Source organism: Herpailurus yagouaroundi, unplaced genomic scaffold (assembly GCF_014898765.1).
Source record: "Herpailurus yagouaroundi ecotype Mexico unplaced genomic scaffold, PumYag 28, whole genome shotgun sequence".
In the NCBI taxonomy this organism is placed as follows: Eukaryota; Metazoa; Chordata; class Mammalia; order Carnivora; family Felidae; genus Herpailurus; species Herpailurus yagouaroundi.
Window position 1 is genome coordinate 46,589,062 of NW_024412376.1, and position 20,904 is coordinate 46,609,965.

At 35.5% G+C, this 20,904-nt stretch overlaps 1 protein-coding gene across 9 annotated transcripts in view; it reads left to right on the forward strand.

The window, feature by feature from the left end:
- The window catches only part of INPP4B (inositol polyphosphate-4-phosphatase type II B), a 789,997-nt gene that overhangs the window by 636,704 nt on the left and 132,389 nt on the right, over positions 1 to 20,904 (forward strand). For all 9 annotated transcript variants that reach the window (XM_040473200.1, XM_040473128.1, XM_040473146.1 and 6 more), the window contains one exon: positions 15,075 to 15,252. In XM_040473200.1, the coding sequence (XP_040329134.1) occupies positions 15,075 to 15,252 (178 nt within the window). The remainder of the gene's footprint in view (positions 1 to 15,074; positions 15,253 to 20,904) is intronic.

Below are 20,904 nucleotides of genomic sequence, written 5' to 3' on the forward strand. Positions count from 1 at the left end.
ATTATAATTTGATTCCTTGAGGGTATATTTTCTTCCACCTATGATTTAGTCTTCCTCAGTCACTCTTAGCTCTCTGCTCAGTTCATATTTGAGCAAATAGAAAGCTAGGTCTGCCAAAACTATGTACCAGGTTTTTCTTCTCCATGTGCATTTCCCCGCATGTAGCCAGCTCCTTGTACAACAACATCAAATCTTAAAGAGTAAGTGGGTTTTATCTCTCACACATTTATAGTTTGGAATAACAAGAAAATAAAATGTGTTTAAATAAATAGTCATGTTGAGACTTGAACATACTGAACAAACTAAATGATTAGGCTTGCAAGGCATTAAACTACATGTGACACGAGGAAATAAAAGGGTTTTTTAACTTGCATACGATCCTAAATGAATTTGTAATGCAGCGTTTCCCTTCTTTATTCTCTTTTTAACTATAGAAAAATAAAATTTGCTTATAGCACACAAATTCAGAGAATAAAGAAGCATATAAAGTGAAAAGCCTACCTTTTCCCTTATCTCTCCCTAGAATAAACCGATTGGAACAGTAAATGTGTTTCCCTGTGTAATTTCTTCTAGGCATCCAACCAGTTGAATTATCAATGGCTATGACTCAGTCCACAAACTCAGGTTCATGGGAATGTAATGTTCTTGACTTTTCCATAACTAAGTTTTATTTTTCTGACCCCCATTCTGGGTTAAGGCAGAAACTTTCAGACAATTCATAGACTCCAGTCCCTTTATAGATTAAATCATGGTTTGGGTACTTAGTAGCTTTGTAACATTAGTCAAATTGCCTCACCTCAATATAACTAAGTTTCCTCAGTTGTGGTGTGGAAATGTTGCTTGGCTCATAGGGTTGTTCTCAAGATTTGAAGACTGCATATACACCAAACATTTTCTAATAGTACCTGGCACATAATGAGGACCTAATAGATATTAGCTATTTTTTATGAAAAATATATAAACAGGTATATTTTCACTCAGAAAAATGTTTTCACAATGCTTCATTTCAGTTCACGTAGATCTCATTTTTTTCTAAAAGCTATGTAGGATTTTATTTATTGAATGCAGCATTATTATCTAACCAATTCAATATTGATGGTCATTTAGATTATTTCCACTTTTTGCTATAACCACCTGCATCTACAAGATACACCCTTATTTTATATCCCTGAAAATTTGTATTTCTTTTTGATAAGCTCCTAAAAGTTCTTAGTTGAGGTGGTTAAATTTTAGAGATGCTGCCATGTTGTTTTCCAAAAAAAGTTGTGTCAATGTGCATAAAATTCCTAATTGCCCACATATTCTCAAGCACTGGGCTTCGGACACCATGTCTGGGTTAAGCCCAGGTTTGGCGCATGAGTCCAGACATACATTTAGAACCATCTAGAAGACAGTTCTGCATTAATGGTATCATCCAAATACTTCAATGTCAACATATTCAATCATCCCTCAATCCCTTTCCCTCAAACTTCTCTTGAGAATATCTTTTCTAAATAAAAGTCAGCACCATTCACCTAGATGTTCAACCTAGAAAGCGGAAATCCTTGACTATTTTTCTTCCTTTGCTTCCACTTCCAAAAACTAATAAAATAAAGTAAAATAAAATCAGTACTATCAGTTCTACCTTCTTATTTTTCAGGAAAGCATTTATTTAAATAATAAATTATGGGTTATGGTAACTCTAACCCATGGAATCACCATGTTTTAAATATTCTACCACCAAATCTCTTAATCATTCTCTCTCCAGGTTGGCTCTCATCCAATCCATTTTTCTCACCTTGGTTGGAGTAATATTTCTAAAAGGCAAATACAATCTTGTGGCTTCATAATGTTGGATATTTCTTAGCTGCTTCTTGCCTAAAGTGTAAAGTTCAAGGTGCCTGATATATTCATGTGTTATCTGGCCCCACTTTCTTCTAAATTTTTGTCTATCACACCCCTTATATGAGCCAGACTGAACTAGCTCACTTTCAGTGCCCCCTGCAAGCTTTCTTTGACCCCTTGGCTAGACCACTTCTACTTGAAGCCTCCCATGTACAATCATCCCTAATTGTCTACCTTCTCCTCTGGACTGTGTGTGCCATGAGGACATGGACTGAGTGTGTCCAGTTTACCACAGACAGTATCCTCAGGAACTAACTTTTGTTGTTGAAGGATTGATTGCCTGTTATAGGAGTATCTCTCCTCTGCCTGAAGACATCAGTGTGACTGCATCAGGTAACAGAAATATAGGGAATATTTGTGGAACCAAGAAACAGAAATAGAGTCAGGAAACAGAAATAGAAATACAAAACAGATATTTGTAGAAAATATGTCATAAGCTTTAAAAACAGCCATTTTTCAGGGCTGCCTGGGTGGCTCAGTTAGTTAAGCATCCAACTCTTGATTTTGGCTTGGGTCATGATCTCATGGTTCAAGAAATCCAGCCCAACTTTGGACTCCACACTGGACATGGAAACCTGCTTGGGATTCTCTCTCTCCCTCTACTGCTCATGTTCTCTATCTCTCTCTCTTTTAAAAAAAAAAAGCCATTTTTCAGATTTTAGAATGTTTGCATTTGTTTGTACCTCACTAGGAAGGCAAAATATACTTTTATGTGTTCTGAAAGGACATAGGTGATAAATTTTGTAAAAAATAGCCCAACCTAAAATCTGATTCAACATTTGTAATGCAATAGTGACTTTAACACTTTAGTTGGTGACATTTTTCCAGTCACCTACCCAAAAGCTTGTGAAGCCAAGTGTGATCTGAAGTGTAGGCAGGAAGCACTGTATGTAGTGTGACAGTTCAGAATTCTTAAAAATTGAATCTTTCCTTTAAAGAAATGACTTTAATTGTAAATGAAAATAAGTTTGTTAAATGACCTAGAATTTATAGTGGTAATAAATTTGGTGAAGAGAAAAGTGTCTAAAATGATAAAATGCATCATCAATCTTAATTTGAGGTTTTCGGAAAGTCACTGAACTTCTCACCCTCCTTTTTCTTTGTTTGAACTATTGATGTGGCTGATTTCTTTTGAAATCATTACATTGCTAGAAAGAGTGGTTAAAATCTTGAGATTTTAAGGAAAGACTTTTAAAATATATCATCACAATTTCTCAGGAAGATAATTTGACTTTATAATTAAATGTTTTAATTCACAGTTACTAAAATAAGACTTCTGGTTTTATTTGGGAAGAAAAAGTTAATCAACAGAAAGATTGGGACTTAGAAGATAAAATGTGAACTCTAATAAGCAAATTACAGAGAGAAGCTTTTCTTTAAAAACTAAATATGAAAAAATAATATGGTTTAAGGACTTATTTTCTGTAAATCAGGAGTTGCATTTCTCCTTCATCGTAAACTGAAAAAAATTAAATCATGGCACTATTAGGTCATTTCAACTAGTATGCATTTCATCCAAAGAAGAACTTTTGTACTCAGGTTAAACACTGAATAATTTTCAGCATATTTTTAAAGCTCTCTATTAGGGGTGCCTGGGTGGCTCAGTCGTTTGACCTACCGATTCTTGATTCTGGCTCAGGTCATGATCCTAGGGTAGTGAGATTGAGCCCTGCATTGGGTTCACCTTAAGCATAGAGTCTGCTTAACATTCTCTCTCTCTGTGTCTCTCTCTGTCTCTCTCTCTGTCTCTCTCTCTCTCTTTCTCTCTCTTTCTCCCTCCCTCCCTTCCTCCTTCCATCCCTCTCCAACTCTGCCCCTCTCCCCTGCTCATACTGTCCTCTCAAAAATAATAAAATAAAGCTCTCTATTAGTTTAGATATTTAATATCCATTGTCTCAAAGGCAGAAAACAGCAGAAAATAAAATCATCTACAAGTAAATTCCAAGAAAATAAAAAGCACTATATTTTCCAGAGCTTTATAAGCTAACTATAGAATATCTCATTCTTTGCAAAATTATAGTGAAAGTACTAACTTAGAAAAAAAAAAAAGGAAAAAGTATGTATGGGATCTATGTCATGGAAAAATCACAAAACTGGCTTGTGTAACATGAGAAAAATACTGTTTTTGCAAAATCTTTATTAGATGGGACTTTGAACAATGCCAGTGTCCTCCCCCATCATGAGGTTTGTATGAATACATAGTTATTGCAATGATCTTGTAGAGGAGAAAGATGGCTTGGCCTGGGGTGATGTCAGCACAGATACAGAAGAGGAGATTGGTTACCAAAATATTTGGGAAGGCTTAGCAATTGTTTGGATTTTGTGCGTTTGTGTGGAGTGGGAGGTAAAAATCCAGAGATATCAAGAAAGACTCCCAAGATTCTGTACGGCACAAGTGGGTAAGGTGATGTCATCCATTGTCCTTGACTCAAAAATTCCAAGAGCATAGGGAATCTGAGAGAGAAGGAGAGGGAAGGAAAAGGGGAGGGAAGGAGGGAGAGGAGGGGAGAAGTCAAGAGAGAGGGGAAGGAGGGACATGGGAGAATGAGAGACAGAGAGAGAGAGAGAAATGATATAAGGGTGGGCAGAAAAAGAGCCAAATCTGAAGGAGCCAAATATCAAGTCCTGGCAGTTCATACTGTAGGTTATGGGACTCACTGGCAGGTTTTTGTCTAAAGATTAACAGGATCAGGTTTGTATTTTGAACCAAGTGTGAAAAAAATGAAGGGTAAATAATTACTCCATTATAATACTAATGAGGAGAAGGAATGGGTGACCATGGCGATAAGAAAACTTGTAAAGAATTTAAATCCAACTGGATTAGTACTTGAGGGAGACTAGGCAGGGTTGAGGGATTCTTAGTACTCTGGTTTATATAATTGGGTAAATGCAAAAGTTTCTGGGAAAAAGAGTAGAGGAAATAAACCATTTGTTTCCATTGCTTAGTTAATAAAGTCAGTTGTATACATTCAATATGAAAATAAGTTTTGGGAAACAAGAAAATCATTTTGTTGAGTCTGTGCCTTTTTTCCGATTAAAGAATCTTTTAAATGTTAGAACCAACAGGGAATCTCAGAGATCACAAATTCTCCTTTTTACTTTATTGAAGAGAATATGGGAGTCCAAAGAGTAAATCACCCATGCAGATAATGACAGAACCAGAGCTAGAAAATTGGACTTCTGTCCCCACTTTTGGGTTCTTCTTCCATGCTTATTCACTATCATGCAATCAGTAGATATTTGATACAAAAGAAATGCTCTTAATAATGAACAGTATTAGTTCTAGCTAATAATGTAAGTTATAAATGACCTTTCCAGAATTGATTTTGCTGCCCATCAGATAGAAATTTAAGAAAAAAAAAAAGTTAGTGCATTCAACTCCTTATGGACTTCAATGAGAACACACTTTTAAAAGGAAATCACTGGGGTGCCTGGGTGGCGCAGTCGGTTAAGCATCCGACTTCAGCCAGGTCACGATCTCGCGCTCCGTGAGTTCGAGCCCCGCGTCAGGCTCTGGGCTGATGGCTCAGAGCTTGGAGCCTGTTATCGATTCTGTGTCTCCCTCTCTCTCTGCCCCTCCCCCGTTCATGCTCTATCTCTCTCTGTCCCAAAAATAAATAAACGTTGAAAAAAAAATTTTTAAAAAAATAATAAAAAATAAAAGGAAATCACTTTACCTGTACAATTACAAAAAATACATGACTTGGTGTGGTGGTTAACCCTCAGATTGATTACTGTTTGAATCTGCCTAAAATTACTCTGTAAAGTAGTCAGTAAAACATATTTCTAAGACTTTAGCTTTATTGGTTCTCTATACATAGCCCTCCCAAATATACCTCAGGAAGCACTTATTTAAGAATATACCTACAATCAAAAAAAAATGAAAGAAAAAAAGTAAAATTTTCAAAGGCGATCATAGATTCTATTCATAATCGTAAAATATAAGAAACATCTTGAATGAATGAATAAGCAAACTCTTCGCATCACTAGAGTGATGTGACTATGTAGCATTTCAGTTACTGTGTGGATTATGAGGTATGCAGAGATGTATATAAAAACATACCTGAAAGAAAACATGAAATTGTAAATACACAGAGGACATCAATCTAAACGTACAGGTACATGTTTTAGAAAGGATAGTAAGTTTACTGAGAATGGTGCTGATAGATGCAGACAGAGCTCTAATTCTTTTAGGATAGTTTTATTTTCTATCTCTCCTCTCTTTTATTTAGTTGTAGAATGAGTGAAATGTCTCTAGAAAACCTTTTTCCACTTCTCCTTCCAGAAAATGTGGAAAACTAGGTGACATGAAAAAATCTCCAACTACAAAATAGATGGAAAGTTAGATGCCATGTGACATCCTTTGTCCCAATACCATGTGACATTGCTTGTAAATGAATGTCTGACCTCTCAAGAATGTTTAAGAGCAATAGGACTGAGTAGTTAGTAAACAAGCTCTGAAGCTATAGCTATCCAAAGGATATTTAAGCTTACAAGGTCTTGTGGAAAGAAGACTGAGGTAAAGCAGTTATTTATTCCCTGTTTCTTCTTCTCAGCTACCACCCCTGGCTTGTGGCATTTAGAGGACTGGTATCATCATGCTCATCCACCAGTTATCTTGCTGGCTACCTCTGGCCTTTTGCCTTCCTCAATGCATACACAGTAGCAGTCATTAAATATTTGTTGAAAGCAATTTATTGTGAGATAACTTTCAAATTCGTTTTTTAGTCTAACCTGTCTTATAAAATAGAATCATGTATCTTCTCTAATGAGCTTTGTTTTAATTAGAAGATGAGAATGTCTTTAATTATATTTTATTTTAATATTTATAGGCTGTACCTACCATTGTGTTACCAAAGAAAGATGTTTCCTGTGTTAGTTATTATATTATAATTTTTCCAAATTTAAAGTAGCCCGAATCATGTTCATGAGGTAGTAAAACATAATTAAGAGTTCAAACTGCGTGATAATAAACCTGGGGATGAAACCTTGGTTTTACCATTCATACTAGTTGTATGATCCAGGATAAGTTACTTAACCTACCCAAGCTTCAACTTCCATATCTGTACGATGAAATAAAATTTGTTCCTCAAAGAGTTGTCGAGATTAAATAAAATAATCTCTACATATTTAGCATAATGCTAATCCTGTAGTGTGGACTCAATGACTATTCACTATTAAAATGAAAGAGATTTGTATTATGAGTGTAAATTTCACAGTATAAAATTTTTTTGCTTTATTAGAAACATCTACAAAAATCTTTTTAGGTTTAACAGGGAAAAAAATGAAATGACTTTTAAATATACTTTCTGTTTTCTTGTATTCTTATCCCAGAATTATAATCACTAACTATAATATCATATTATGGAAATATTTGCTTACTTATGCCCAAATTTATTAAGGTATAGTTGACAAATAAAAACTATGTGTGTGTATATATACATATATATATGTGCACACATGTATACATTTATATGTATATATATAATGTCCTGTATATATATTGTATTATGCAATATATATACAATATATACAATAGTACATCATATATTGTATATACAATATAGACATATATTGTATATTGTGTATACATATATACATATATGTACATATATATGTATATTGTATATAATATTGTATATACTATATTTTATATATTGTGTATATATGTATATTGTATATGTACATATATACATATATGTATATATTATGTATGGTATATATTGTACTGCACAATATATATATTGTACTATACTATATATATAATATATATAGTACTATATACATTTATATATATAAATATATATATAGTACAATACTTGATGTTTTGATATATATATATACATAGTGAAATTATCACCACAATGAAGTTAATTAATCTACACATCATCTCACATAGTTACTTTCTTTTCTTCTTCTTCATCTTCATCTTCTTCTGCATCTTTGTCTTTGTCTTCTTTTATGTGTATGTGTGGTGAGAACATTTAAGATCTATCCTCTTAGCAAATTTCAAGTATGCGATATAGTATTATTAACTATAATCATGGTGCTGTACATTATATCTCCATAACTTAGACATCTTGTCTAACCAAAACTTTGTACCCTTTGACTAATAACTCACCATTTCCCTCTCCCTCTAGCCCTGACAACCACCATTCAACTCTCTGCTTATGTAGTGTAATTTGCATACCCTGGGACTGACCTATTTTAAATGTACAGTTCAATGATTTTTAGTAAATCTATGCAATCATCATCACATTCTAATGTTTAGGACATTTTCATCACCCCCAAAAGGCCCCTCATGCTAATTTGCAGTCAAGGGAACATTTACTTGTGCAGTGTAGTTGAGAATGGTTTCTATTTGTGTACCTTATCTTACTCTGTATAAGACATGTGAATGGATAAGGTCCAGGATGGAGTTGAAAAGTTTTTGAGATGAAAGGGAATCGGGGGACCTCATTTGGGTATTACTCCATTACACCTTCATAGAGGAGTGAACATGAAAATACCGGAAGCCATACTAGGCACAAATAGAAGTGACCAGACCCTTGGAAATTAGCAAAGGAATCAGGACAAGTATATTTAGGAATAAGTGGAAATAAGCCATGGAAGGAAATGAAATCACATTGGACTGTGTTTATTTATTTATTTATTTTATTATTTTTTTTTAATTTTTTTTTTCAACATTTATTTATTTTTGGGACAGAGAGAGACAGAGCATGAACGGGGGAGGGGCAGAGAGAGAGGGAGACACAGAATCGGAAACAGGCTCCAGGCTCTGAGCCATCAGCCCAGAGCCTGACGCGGGGCTCGAACTCACGGACCGCGAGATCGTGACCTGGCTGAAGTCGGACGCTCAACCGACTGCGCCACCCAGGCGCCCCTGGACTGTGTTTATTTAAAGGTCATATAACAGTCCCTGGAGATTTTTATTAGAGTAAGAATAGGGCTAAGGAAAGGTTGTATGTAGAAAAGAGGTCTTAGGGGCACCCGACTGGCTCAGTCGGTTCCTGGGTTCGAGCCCCTGGTTGGGCTTGCTGCTTTCAGCACAGGGCAGGCTTTAGATCCTCTGTCTCCTTCTCTCTCTGCCTCTCATCTCCTCCCACCCCCCACACATGCATGCTATTTCTCAAATATAAATAAACATTAAAAAAAAGAAAGGTCTTAATGGTTAAGAAATTGCAGATAAGAACTTGTAAACTGAAAAGTGGGATAGTAGGAGCCACTGTGATCAGAGACCATAGGCAAATTTCATTCGAAGGTAAGTTGAGCTGAAATGAATTGTAGGATTTTTTTTCCTCTTAATTAGTATCACCTGTCACAGAGGTAATAAATGGCAGAATCAAGTGTACTGTTCAAAACAATGATCCTAAAACTTCCATGAAACTAATATTTTTTAAAAAGAGTAGTTTCAAAGATAAGCATTAATTTAAGCTTTGATCATGTAACTAATTTAATTATGTAAGTGAAGTCCATAGGAGGCAAACAAAATCAAATCCCATTTTCCTTAGAGTTCTTTTCTCTAAGTTATAATTCTATCAAAAAATGGAAAGGATGCATGGGGGAAAGCAGAGAGGTATGTGTTTACCTTCTACAATTTCATGAAGCACATTGTTAAACCCTGTGAAGCCAAAAGGGTATATATATTCAAGTGCACTAAGGTGTAAATTTTCATTTATTACCCACATAGTTTTCTTCTCAGTTAGAACTGAGAGAATGTCTATCCCTCCCTCTGGATTCAAAGATCGTTTTTTTACAAGTAGTGCTTGAGTTGGGAAAAAAAAAAATAAGTGGAAATAGTCCTCAGGTTTTTCTCTGGAGATTTAGTTCTGCCACAGGAGCAGAGGCGCATTATTGTATAGCATTTTTTCCCCTATGTTCCTCAATCCTGATCCTCTTCTGCCTCTGCCTCTCTTCCCTGATCTTTTCCTTCCCTTTTTTTCTCCTTGACTGTTCATCATCTCTAACCTATACTCTTCCACGACTCTATTTACCAAAATAGTGGCTTGGTTGGGCAAATGGGTTAAGGAGTGGAGGTTGCAGGGGCATGGAGGAGGAAAGGCACAGATAAGTGGCAGAGCAAGTCCCAGGATCTGGGTGTGGGCAGGAAGCTAAAGAAGCACTTGCTTTATTTCTCTCTCCTCACCTGTCCCCTGCCTCCTTCAACCCTAGGCATAAGCCCAGAATTTCAATGTCTTAGAGTAAGGGCAGAGATGGGAAAAACAATTTTTAGGTAGAAGATGATAGGGGCTTGCACCAGGGATGTTGCAATGAGTGTGGAAGTAAGTGATTGAATCCTTTTTTTTTTTTTTTAATGTTAATTTATTTTTGAGACAGAGAGAGACAAAGCGTGAATGGGGGAGGATCAGAGAGAGAGGGAGACACAGAATCCGAAGCAGTCTCCGGACTCTGAGCTGTCAGCACAGAGCCCAACGCGGGGCTTGAACTCACAGACCGTGAGATCATGACCTGAGCCGAAGTCGGACGCTTAACCGACTGAGCCACTCAGTCGCCCCAAGAATTCTGCATATGTTTTGAAGGAAATAACAGAAATTTTCTGGGGAAAAAAAAAAATAAAAGAAAAAAAAAGAAAAAGGTAAAAGAGGAAGAGAATAGACATACATCACATCGAACGGACTTGCCATGAACTAAGATGGGGAAGCGTGTAGAAAGAGCTGGTTATTGAGAATGAAGAGCAGATAGGGAGTTCAGTTTGGGACATGATAAATTGGAGCTGTCAAGAGGAGAGCTTTTGTTTTTAATCAGAGTTCAGGGAAAAAGGTCTAGGCTAGAGATGTGAACTTGGGAATCTTCACAACTAAAGTATTTAAACCACAAGATTAAATGAAATTACTTAGGAAGGGCCTGGGGACTAAAAAAAGGAAGTGCCCTAAGAAGTGAGCTTTGGAAGGTGCCGACACTGCAAGGTGGGGAGATAAGGAGGACCAGCAAAAAAGCGACCGAGGTGGAATAAACGTAAGAGGATATGATCCTGTTTTGGTTGAATTTTGGTTAGCAATTAGAGTTTATGAATATGAATGTTATTTCACTGAGTGCTTTATTTTACTTTACACCTCCCAAATATGACTTCTCTGGTAACAACACGTACATGCCTCTATGAGTTATGGGGAGGTGTTCTAATTAAACTGATAATAATTAAATAGATACATATTAAAGTGTGTCTATATTACAGATAATGCACTTTTGTCCACTGTTTCATCAATAGAAAAATATTACAAAATTAATTTCAATTTTCATTATCCATGATTTGCTATATCACTTACATCCCATAAAGTATTTTTTGTCCAAGCACATACTTTGTCTTTCTTCTGGTTTTGTCTGATTGATAGTTGATTCAAGTGTTTGGATTCAGTTTCAATTTCAGACCACTATAAAATAGAGTTTAGCTATATACTTTTTATCTCGATAATTAAATTATACTCATAACTTCCCATTTAAAAAGCTATAACTATTAAAATATATGACATGTTTAAAGAGTAAGGCACTGAATAGGTAGAGGAAATTTATGTATACTTAAAATTATTTTGTGGGTGGCGATATTTTTTTTCCCATACCATAGTATTTCACCCTGGACATTAACATTGGCTTTTATTGTGGAAAATGAATCTTTCTGCCTCAGTAGGTAAGATGCTCATTATTAGGTGACCTAATTGGGAGCATCAACAGCTGCTATGTAACTTTGCTCCAGTGGAGACTGACTTATGAGGAGGGGGAAGGAGTTATGATAATGTCCTACCACCGGGGAGATTGGGGGAGGAAAGGATGAAGGAATGGTGGGGAAAAGTGAGGGGAGGCAGCACTGGTAATGAGAAAGGACCAAAACAACTGGTGCTAGATATAAAGACGGAGTACAAAGATAGCCTTGGAAAGGGTATCATGGAAATTAGAATAAATTAAGAATAAGGAACTTGGAACTAAGAATAAGAAAAAGAACCTTTATTATTAAAAATTTTTTTTCAACGTTTATTTATTTTTGGGACAGAGAGAGACAGAGCATGAACGGGCTAGGGGCAGAGAGAGAGGGAGACACAGAATCGGAAACAGGCTCCAGGCTCTGAGCCATCAGCCCAGAGCCCGACGCGGGGCTCGAACTCACGGACCGCGAGATCGTGACCTGGCTGAAGTCGGATGCTTAACCGACTGCGCCACCCAGGCGCCCCGAGAACCTTTATTATTAAGGTCACTGTGTAGCAAGGTCAAGGGTGTAGAGGTGATTCACAGCCAAACCAATGGCAGCAGTGTCTCTAAAAGTGCTCAGCTGGGGCGCCTGGGTGGCTCAGTGGGTTGAGCATCTGACTCTTGGATTCTGCTCAGGGCATCATCTCACAGTTTGTGATTTCAAGTCCCAAGTTGGACTCTGGGCTAATAGTGCTAAGCTTGCTTGGGATTCTCTCTCTCTGCCTCTCTCTCTGCCCCTCCCCTGTTCTCTCTATCTCTCTCTCTCTCTTAAATAAATAAAACCTTTTTAAAAAATAAAATAGAAGTGCTAAGCTGTGTCTCTGCATCAGGATTTTCACCGAGATAGTTTTTACAAATGCCACAACCCACTGAGGCAGAATCTCAGTGTTGCCAGGAAATCTGCATTTTTTAAGCAAATGCCCAGACCCTCTCCTCATCCGCAAGTGAATTGTATGCCTGCTCAAATTTAAGGACCACTGAACTAGCAATAGTGGAAAGAACATGTGAGAAATAAATCTGGAAAAGGTATGTAGTAGACTCAACTGGAGAGGAGAGTCTAAAATAATTTGCAAAGCAAGAAATATGTAGAAAACAATAATGAAATTAGATAACATTCAGCAATAAAGTAACAGTGAACTGGCAGGGAAGTATGATATGAGTAAAGAAGGGAGACATTGGGGACAGGAGTCAAAAAGAATGCATGGGAGTAAATTAGGAGAAGCAAGAATGACCCACTCAGGGAGGACAGTTATGTGAAGAGGAAGATGGAAGTCTACACATGGCCTCCAGAGCTCTGCTTTCCAAGAGGTAAGCCGTGCGAGGCCTGTCAGTACCCAGAAGATGACACCAGAAAGCAAATTATGACAGAAGAGCAGATCTGTGTAAGGGACCACCAAGCAGCTACTACACATTGCTTTCCATGTCAGGCCTATAGTTAAGTCTCTCTCCACTGTTAGAGGTGCTGGGTATCAAACATCATCCCCATCCCGGTGACACACTAATATCTTAAGATAATCATTTTCTTTGCAAAAATAACACAGAGTTGTTTGATTTCCTACGGATTGTTTTGGATTGAACTTTGTATCCCATCTGAGTACAGATGAGTAAAGGAGACATCCCAGTTCGTGATTTTTGTTAGAGGTCTTAACACATTCCTGCTTGAGATCAGATGAGTTGGAAAGAGTTCTAGATAATTGGCAGGGACAACTGTTTTCTTTCTCCTCCTCACCATTGTTCTTTACCATTTGCTTTAATTTGCATTGAAATATGTACAATAAGTAGTTAAGTCATGTTTTATTTTTAAACTCTCACTTCTGAAATTTCAAAGTCTGTTAGTATAAAATTAAGAGCCAATTCTTCTGTGACACACACTAGCGATGTGTTTCTTAGCCTTCACAAACATGTACCCCTCATCAAATTCTTGTCCTAGCTTCTGAATAGTCTAAGCAACCAAGGATTTTTCTTTTAATCACTGAGATCAATCAATCAATCAATCAATGATAGGAATAGTCATTATATGTTTACAAAAGGAGTGTTGTCTTCCTGAAGAAACTGGTACTTTCCCCTAAAAATCATTAGTGTGAATGGAAAGGGAGAGTGCTCCCAAGATGTTAGTTTTTCTAACAGATTCTCATATTTCTAAATAAGAAGTGGAATTCTGAGAATTTTAACAATTTAACTTGTAAATGTAAAGAAAATAATAAATACTCAACACAGAATGCAGGATGTATGAAAAGTGCTTTGACAGTTGACTGTGGGAGGATGCAAACAAGTTCTGTGAACTTCCCTCCTTTTTTTTTTTTTTTTTTTTCTTCTTGTTTGGCTAGTATTTGTTGGGTTTATTTCTTTCCCTGCTGGAATGCCTCCTTTGTCTTTCCTAATCCAAAGATTCCTTCCTTTTGTGGAATCCTTACCCCCATAGTATGCTTGACTAATTCTTAGATGATGATTATAAAAGTCAGATATTCCTCAGTTGGTAATCAGTTTTAAATTTTGTGTTTTACAAGTTAAATGAGAAACTTCTAGGAACAAAATGGATAGAGACAAAATAGCATAATGAAATTTTTATGCTATAAATATTTTTCTATCCAATAAAATTCTCCATATGCCCACTTGGCATTAATTTGTTTTCTCCCCATTTCTCAGCTATTAAAGTTTACTAACCCTGCCCTACGTATCACAGGGGTGGGGGGAATATAGGTAGTAGTTATTGAATGCTTGCTCTGTATCAGGCACTATTTTAGGCATTTCACATAAATTATGATCAGTCTTACCCACCTCTTAGAAGTTTTGTATATTTATTCCTAATTTCCTGAAGAGGAAACTGAAGCTTGCCTAAGGTCACCTAGCTACAAGGGAGCAGAGCCAGGATTTATATTCAGATTAGCCTGAATATAAAGGCTTATACTTCTCACTTGGATACTAATGTGACTTCAAGTTCTCTAGTGATTAACAATAATTTGTTTTGAATATTAATACCTGACATATGTAATTATAAAGAATCTTCCTGGAGGTTGAGCAGAACTGAATTTATTTCACTTAAAAATCTTAGGGTCACCTGGATGACTCAGTCGGTAAGGGTCCAACTTCAGCTCAGGTCATGATCTCAAGGTTCATGAGTTTGAGCCCACATCAGGCTCTGTGCTGACAGCTCAAAAGCCTTGAGCTTGCTTCGGATTCTGTGTCTCCCTCGCTCTCTCTCTGCCCCTATCCTACTCACATTCCATCTCATTCTTTCTCAAAAATAAATAAACATTTAAAATTTCAAAAAAAAAAAAACCACTACAAAAAAATCTTGGTCTTGAAAATTGTCTTGGTTATTTTACCTAAAAAAACTCTTAGGACATCGTAAAGTTCTCTTAGAATAGTTCTTATCTGTTCAAAAGGAAGTCATGCTATTTGGAGTTCTGTTTCTCATTTGCCATCTGGTACTGAGAGCTGCAAATTCTTTCTACTTTTTGTGTAACTTGCCTTTATCTTTGTTGTTCCAGTACTGGATACCAGTTTATTTACTATTCACCTGAAAACACAGCCAAAGCAAAAGAAGTTCTCAGCAACATCAATCAACTACAACCTCTGATAGCAACCCATGCGGACCTCCTGCTTAATTCTGCAAGCCAGCATTCTCCAGACAGCCTGAAGAATTCTTTAAAGATGCTTTCAGAAAAAGTAAGATCCAAATCACTACTACAGTGGGGAAAATGAAATACCCAAATCCCCATTGGTGTTGCTTTCTGCATACATTGCCTTTCACAGCATCTGGAAATGTAAAATAGACTAGGTTAAAAAGTAAGCTTCAAAGTATTGCCACAGGATCAAAATGAATTGGCCTCATTCTCTTTTCAAATCTTACTAAGCATTAATTTTTTTTTTTTATATAGGAAATGAAACCTGTTATTGGCTGATATATATTTTCTCTTTTTCTTGACATCTTTCATCTTCTTTGGCTCATGGTCTTATTAAGTGAGTTGAATTAGATTTTAAAAATTATTTTCCTCTGGTGATCAACTAATTTTTATGCATATGAAGCTATACATTTGAATAGGAATGTCACCTCATTTGAAAGCACCACTTTGATGTGGATTCTTATCAGTGGCATGGGGTAATTCCTCTGCTTTGGTTTGCTTTCTACAACATTATCTACTGGGAGAAGGTTTTAAAAATTTCCAAAAATATTAGCTCTTGTTTGTAATGTAGTGGGACCTACGCCGAATTTTTCTTTCAAAGGTGACTTCCCCCAGTATATACAAAGAGAAGAAGTAGTCTGGCATGAGGTAAATCATCAACATCAACTTTCATAACTAATTAGGGCAGCTGAAAAGTACAGAGAGAACCAAGATTGAAAAGACAAATTGCAGCTTGATTTTAAATGTAAAACCGGGTGTCCTGGAGTCCAATTCCAATATACTTATCCTTAACCTTCACATTCTGAGGACATCTTGCAGTTTATTATGAGATACTTCCAATAAATATGCCCTTGAAGACACTGAGAAGAAACAAAATTCTCAGGGTATCATTTTAGAATAAAACAAGTATAGTTTTTCATGTCCCTAAAGAACAGATTGATGGAAACTTGGGTATTATATATGTATATATTTTTTATTCAAATATGTCAATTTATAATATGAATACCTGCTGCTTATTAAACATTTTAATGTATGCATTATCATTTATTTTTCTTATAGAATGAAACTAATATCTATTTTCCTTAAAAACTAGCTAATATCTATTCAAACAGGTCAACAAAATTACCTCATAAATTATAAAGTGAAAAATGAAAATCCAAGACTTCCAGTTCAAAATGTAGCATTCTTTCTATGACACAACAGGTACTTCCATCATGAAAAGAAAAGAAAAAATTGACCCAAATTTTACCGATACTCTACTTTGTCAAATATTGCGCTTTATGACTTCTATTATTTCATTTAATCTTCAAACTTAATTTTCACATTTGAGTACATATTAACTCTGCCTTACAAAGGAAAATGATTAAGGCTCAGAGAAGTTAAAAAGATGTATGAAATCACACAGCTAGATGCAAACAAAACCAAGATTCAAACCCAGGTCTGGTTGACTCTGGAATGGAAAATCCTTCTGATATCCTATGGGTTATATATGTGTTTTGACACTTCTTTTTTAAAAATTTTTAAACATTTTTCATTAGGCATACTTCTCAGTAATACTTAAGTATCTTAATGGTCGATCAGTATGGCTAATAGCCAATAAATATGTTAGGACTAGAAAAAAAAAGAGGGAAAAGAGGGGAGTGTTGTATATAGCAAAATAATATAATTTCATTTGAGCTGATTTCTTTTTTTGATTTGCAGAGGATAGGAGGTTTTTCTGGGCTCACTTAAGCAGAAAATTTTAGCAAATGGCACATCACTGCAGTGATTACAGAGCAGTATTTATATTCTTCCCGTGCATTGGGCCAGGGATTTGTCATTTCATACATCCTTCACACCTTGCTGCGGTGATTGGGGAGAGGGGTGGAACAGAGTATGTATTTTCTCCTTTAACTCAGCATTGCTCCCAAATTTTACCCTATGTTTTTCTACTGAGTAGACAAGCTTCACCTACTTATAAGTCTGTCAACCTTTGAAATCAGAGGGATCTTTTTTTAAGTTTGCAAGCCATGCATTACTTTAAGAATTTATGCCTGGAATTTCAAAGAATTATCTAAGTTAACAGAGTTTTGCATAATCTATGGAGGCAGCTAATAGCTTACAGTTTAAAATAAAGTATGATCCGCGAACTTAGCATAAAAGATAAATAGTCTCAATATTTAATATTAGAATATTCAGCTTAAAATATTTTGGGGTTTTATTGTTGTTTTAAGATTTTATCTGTAGGTAATCTAAACCCCCAATGTGGGACTCAAACTTATAACCCCAAGATCAAGAGTTGCATGCTCTATCCCCTGAGCCAGCCAGGCGCCCCTAAAACATTCTGTTTTTAAGATCAGGGTCTTGTACACTGTGGGTCGGAGCATAAAACGTTTCTCTATTATTAGTCCCCTTGTTTCTTTTATTGAATCTGACCTGGTATGTTTAGAAAAGAAGTCATTCAGTTGTCTCTGGAGCTCATTCATGTAGCATATTCAATAGGAATTATCTATGTTCATATGCATCAGGGAAAGTCCAAGCCCAATATGGGAGAGTTCTCTGTATTGACTAAGGAGGCTGTGTAGGGCTGAGGGAAGCCCATGCATAGTATAGTAGAAGGCATTCAGTTGTTTTGTAATGAGATGGAATCTCTCCTGTTAGGTAACATGTAGCTTCTGGAGATGATAGCAGTGGACACATTATCAGATCAATGTATGCTCAGAGTCTGGGGATGGAAGCAAAGGACAACAGAGAGATCCAAGTGCATATTGAATCTCAGAGGAGCAATATTTGTAGATCCAAGGTCAATTCACATCATCTCTACTGTTAATGATAACCAAGACTAAGACTAAGGCTCACCAGCAAAATTCCATTCCTCTAAACATTTATTGGTGGAGAAAACAAACAAACACAATTTATGAAAAGTAAAAATATTTACTGAATTCATACTAATTACACTAGGTGCACAAAATGGAATAAGAAAGGTCTATTCTTGTTCTTCCCAAGAGATTCAAGGTTCTTGAGATAATGGTTATGATGCTAATGATGATGACAATAATAACTAACATTTATTGGAGGTTTAATAACTGTGAGTGAGACATTATTACAACATTTTACAAGTCCATGAGGTGGGCACTATTATTTTCAACATTTAATCTTTCTAATCCTATGAAATAGGTACTGTTTTCTTTTTAACATTTATTTATTACTGAGAGACAGAGAGACACAGAGTGTGAGCAGGGGAGGGGTAGAGAGAGGGGGACACACAGAATCTGAAGCAGGCTCCGGGCTCTGAGCTGTCAGCACTGAGCCTGACGCGAGGCTCGAACTCACAAACTGTAAGATCATGACCTGAGCCGAAGTTGGTCGCCCAACCAACTGAGCCACCCAGGCGCCCCATGAAATGGGTGCTGTTAGTGTCCTTATTTTATAAAGTAGAGGAAACCGAGGTACAGAAATATATATAATGCACCCAAAATCACACAACTTGTGAGTGTAGCTCCATATGTTGTGAGCTTAACCACTATACAATATGGTCAAATGTTCCATGAGTTCCATGATGGACACTTGTGTATATGATTAAGGAAACAAGTAGAGAGGTCAGAGTGGAATAGGAAAGATAAAACTGAAATTCTGTAAGAATAAGAATTTTCTAAAAATTTGTCATGTCCTAATGTGCACAAGTGTAATTAAATTGTTCTGTTTTTTAATTATTAGTATGCCTTCTTATGGATGACTGGGTTTGTTCCTTGCATATTAATTCATGAAAATAATAAAGAAATTATTTAATCTTATGATATAGGATCATAAGAAAAGGAAAACTGAGTTTATATGAATAATTTTAACAGAGAAGACAAAGGATAGGCCAAATTTTTAACATAAGATCTGAAAGGTTAATAATAGAGTGGGTTAAAATGTATTTTCCTTTTTGCTAGACTGAAAGTATGCAATACTATGAAAAATAAAAGGGAGAAAAAAGTAATGTGACTAAATTTGAACTGAAAAAATAAGGACTTAAGAGATATAGGTATCTATCTCTCACAGCTCAGATATATGTGTGACATCAACTTTAAATGCTCATCACATTCTCTATCCATAGAGATGGAGAGATCTTGTGTAGAAAATCATTATTATTCTTGCTCATCAAAAAACAATATTGAGCACTTAATTGTGTGTGGTATTGTACTAATGCTGTATGACAAATGCTACGTAGACACAGACCTTAACTTTTATAACCTAAAATTTAAAAGAATGGGGTGTTTCACATTATGAAAATTGCTAGATGGTAAAAAAACAACAACAAAAGGATTTTGTTGCTAATATTAGAGGCTATGCTCACAGTATATTTGAGAAAATCTCACAACTTCTAATTCCTAGTGTCCTTTAACATAATATACTGAAATATCCTGTGTATTCCAAAAGTGAAAAACAAAAACAAAAGCAAACAACAGCAACAAAAACAACAAAAACTCAGGGTACTGTTAGAAATGTTCTGGTTGTTTTGTTTTGTTTTCTTAATTTTGTTTTAATGACAATACCAGGAAGCCAGTATACTAAGAAGTTGAAGATATAAATAATATATTGATTATGTTGATTACTTAGATACTGAGAAGGAATTTTTACTTTTATTTACTTCAGTCACTCCTAGATCTATCTCAGTTCCAAACCAAACAGAACTTAATGAGTAGAGGTTCTTTTCTTTGCTTTTTTTTTTTATAGTTGGTGAAAGTATACATGAATGTATATAAAAGTATAAATGAAGATGAAATTTCATGATAGAACTCCTATTTCTTCTTCTTATACTCCTCGTTAAATGGTAAACATTTCATTGATGAGATAAGCATATACCAAGCAAACAATTAAGCAGGAATATATGACCCACAACCAGAAGAAAAATCAAGCAATAGAAACAGACCCAGAAATAATAGAGACGATGAAATTAGCAGATAAGGACCTTACAACAGCAATTATAAATATAGTCCATATATTTAGGGAAGCAGAGAAACACACAAACAGGATGAAGAGGAAAATGGAAGATTAAAAAAGAATAATACAGAAATAAGAAAAATATAAAATACAATATTTGAAATAAAAACATGTACTAGGTAGAATTAGCAGATGAGTCACTTCAGAAGAATAAATAGTGAATTTTCAAACATAGTATTAGAAACTATTTAAATGTAGTACAGAGATAAAAAAGACATAAAAACATAAATAGAATATGACTTATCCAACAATACCAAGAATTCTAATATGCATTAATCAGAGTCCTAGAAGAAGCAGAAAGGAAAATAGAAAAATACTTGCTGAAACGATGATGGAAATTCTTCAAAATTTAATGAGAAAATGAAACTATAGATCCAAGAAGCTCAATGTACTCTAAGCAGAATAAACATTTAAAAAAATGCAGGTACATCATCAAACTACTGAGAAACAGAGATAAAGTGAAAGTTGAGGGGGAAAAGGCACATTATCTGCAAAGGAACATATAACAGAATTATTCACAGGCTTATTAGATGTTCTTATAGAGTAACATCTTCAAAGTACTGATATACACACACAAATTATAATTCCTTATCTACAGAAGATATCTTTCAAACATAAAGATGAAATAAAGACCATTTGGACAAATAAAAACTGGGAGATTTCATAGCAAACTTGTACTACTACAAGTTTTAAAGTAAAGTCTTCAGGCCAAAGAAAGTGATAACATGGG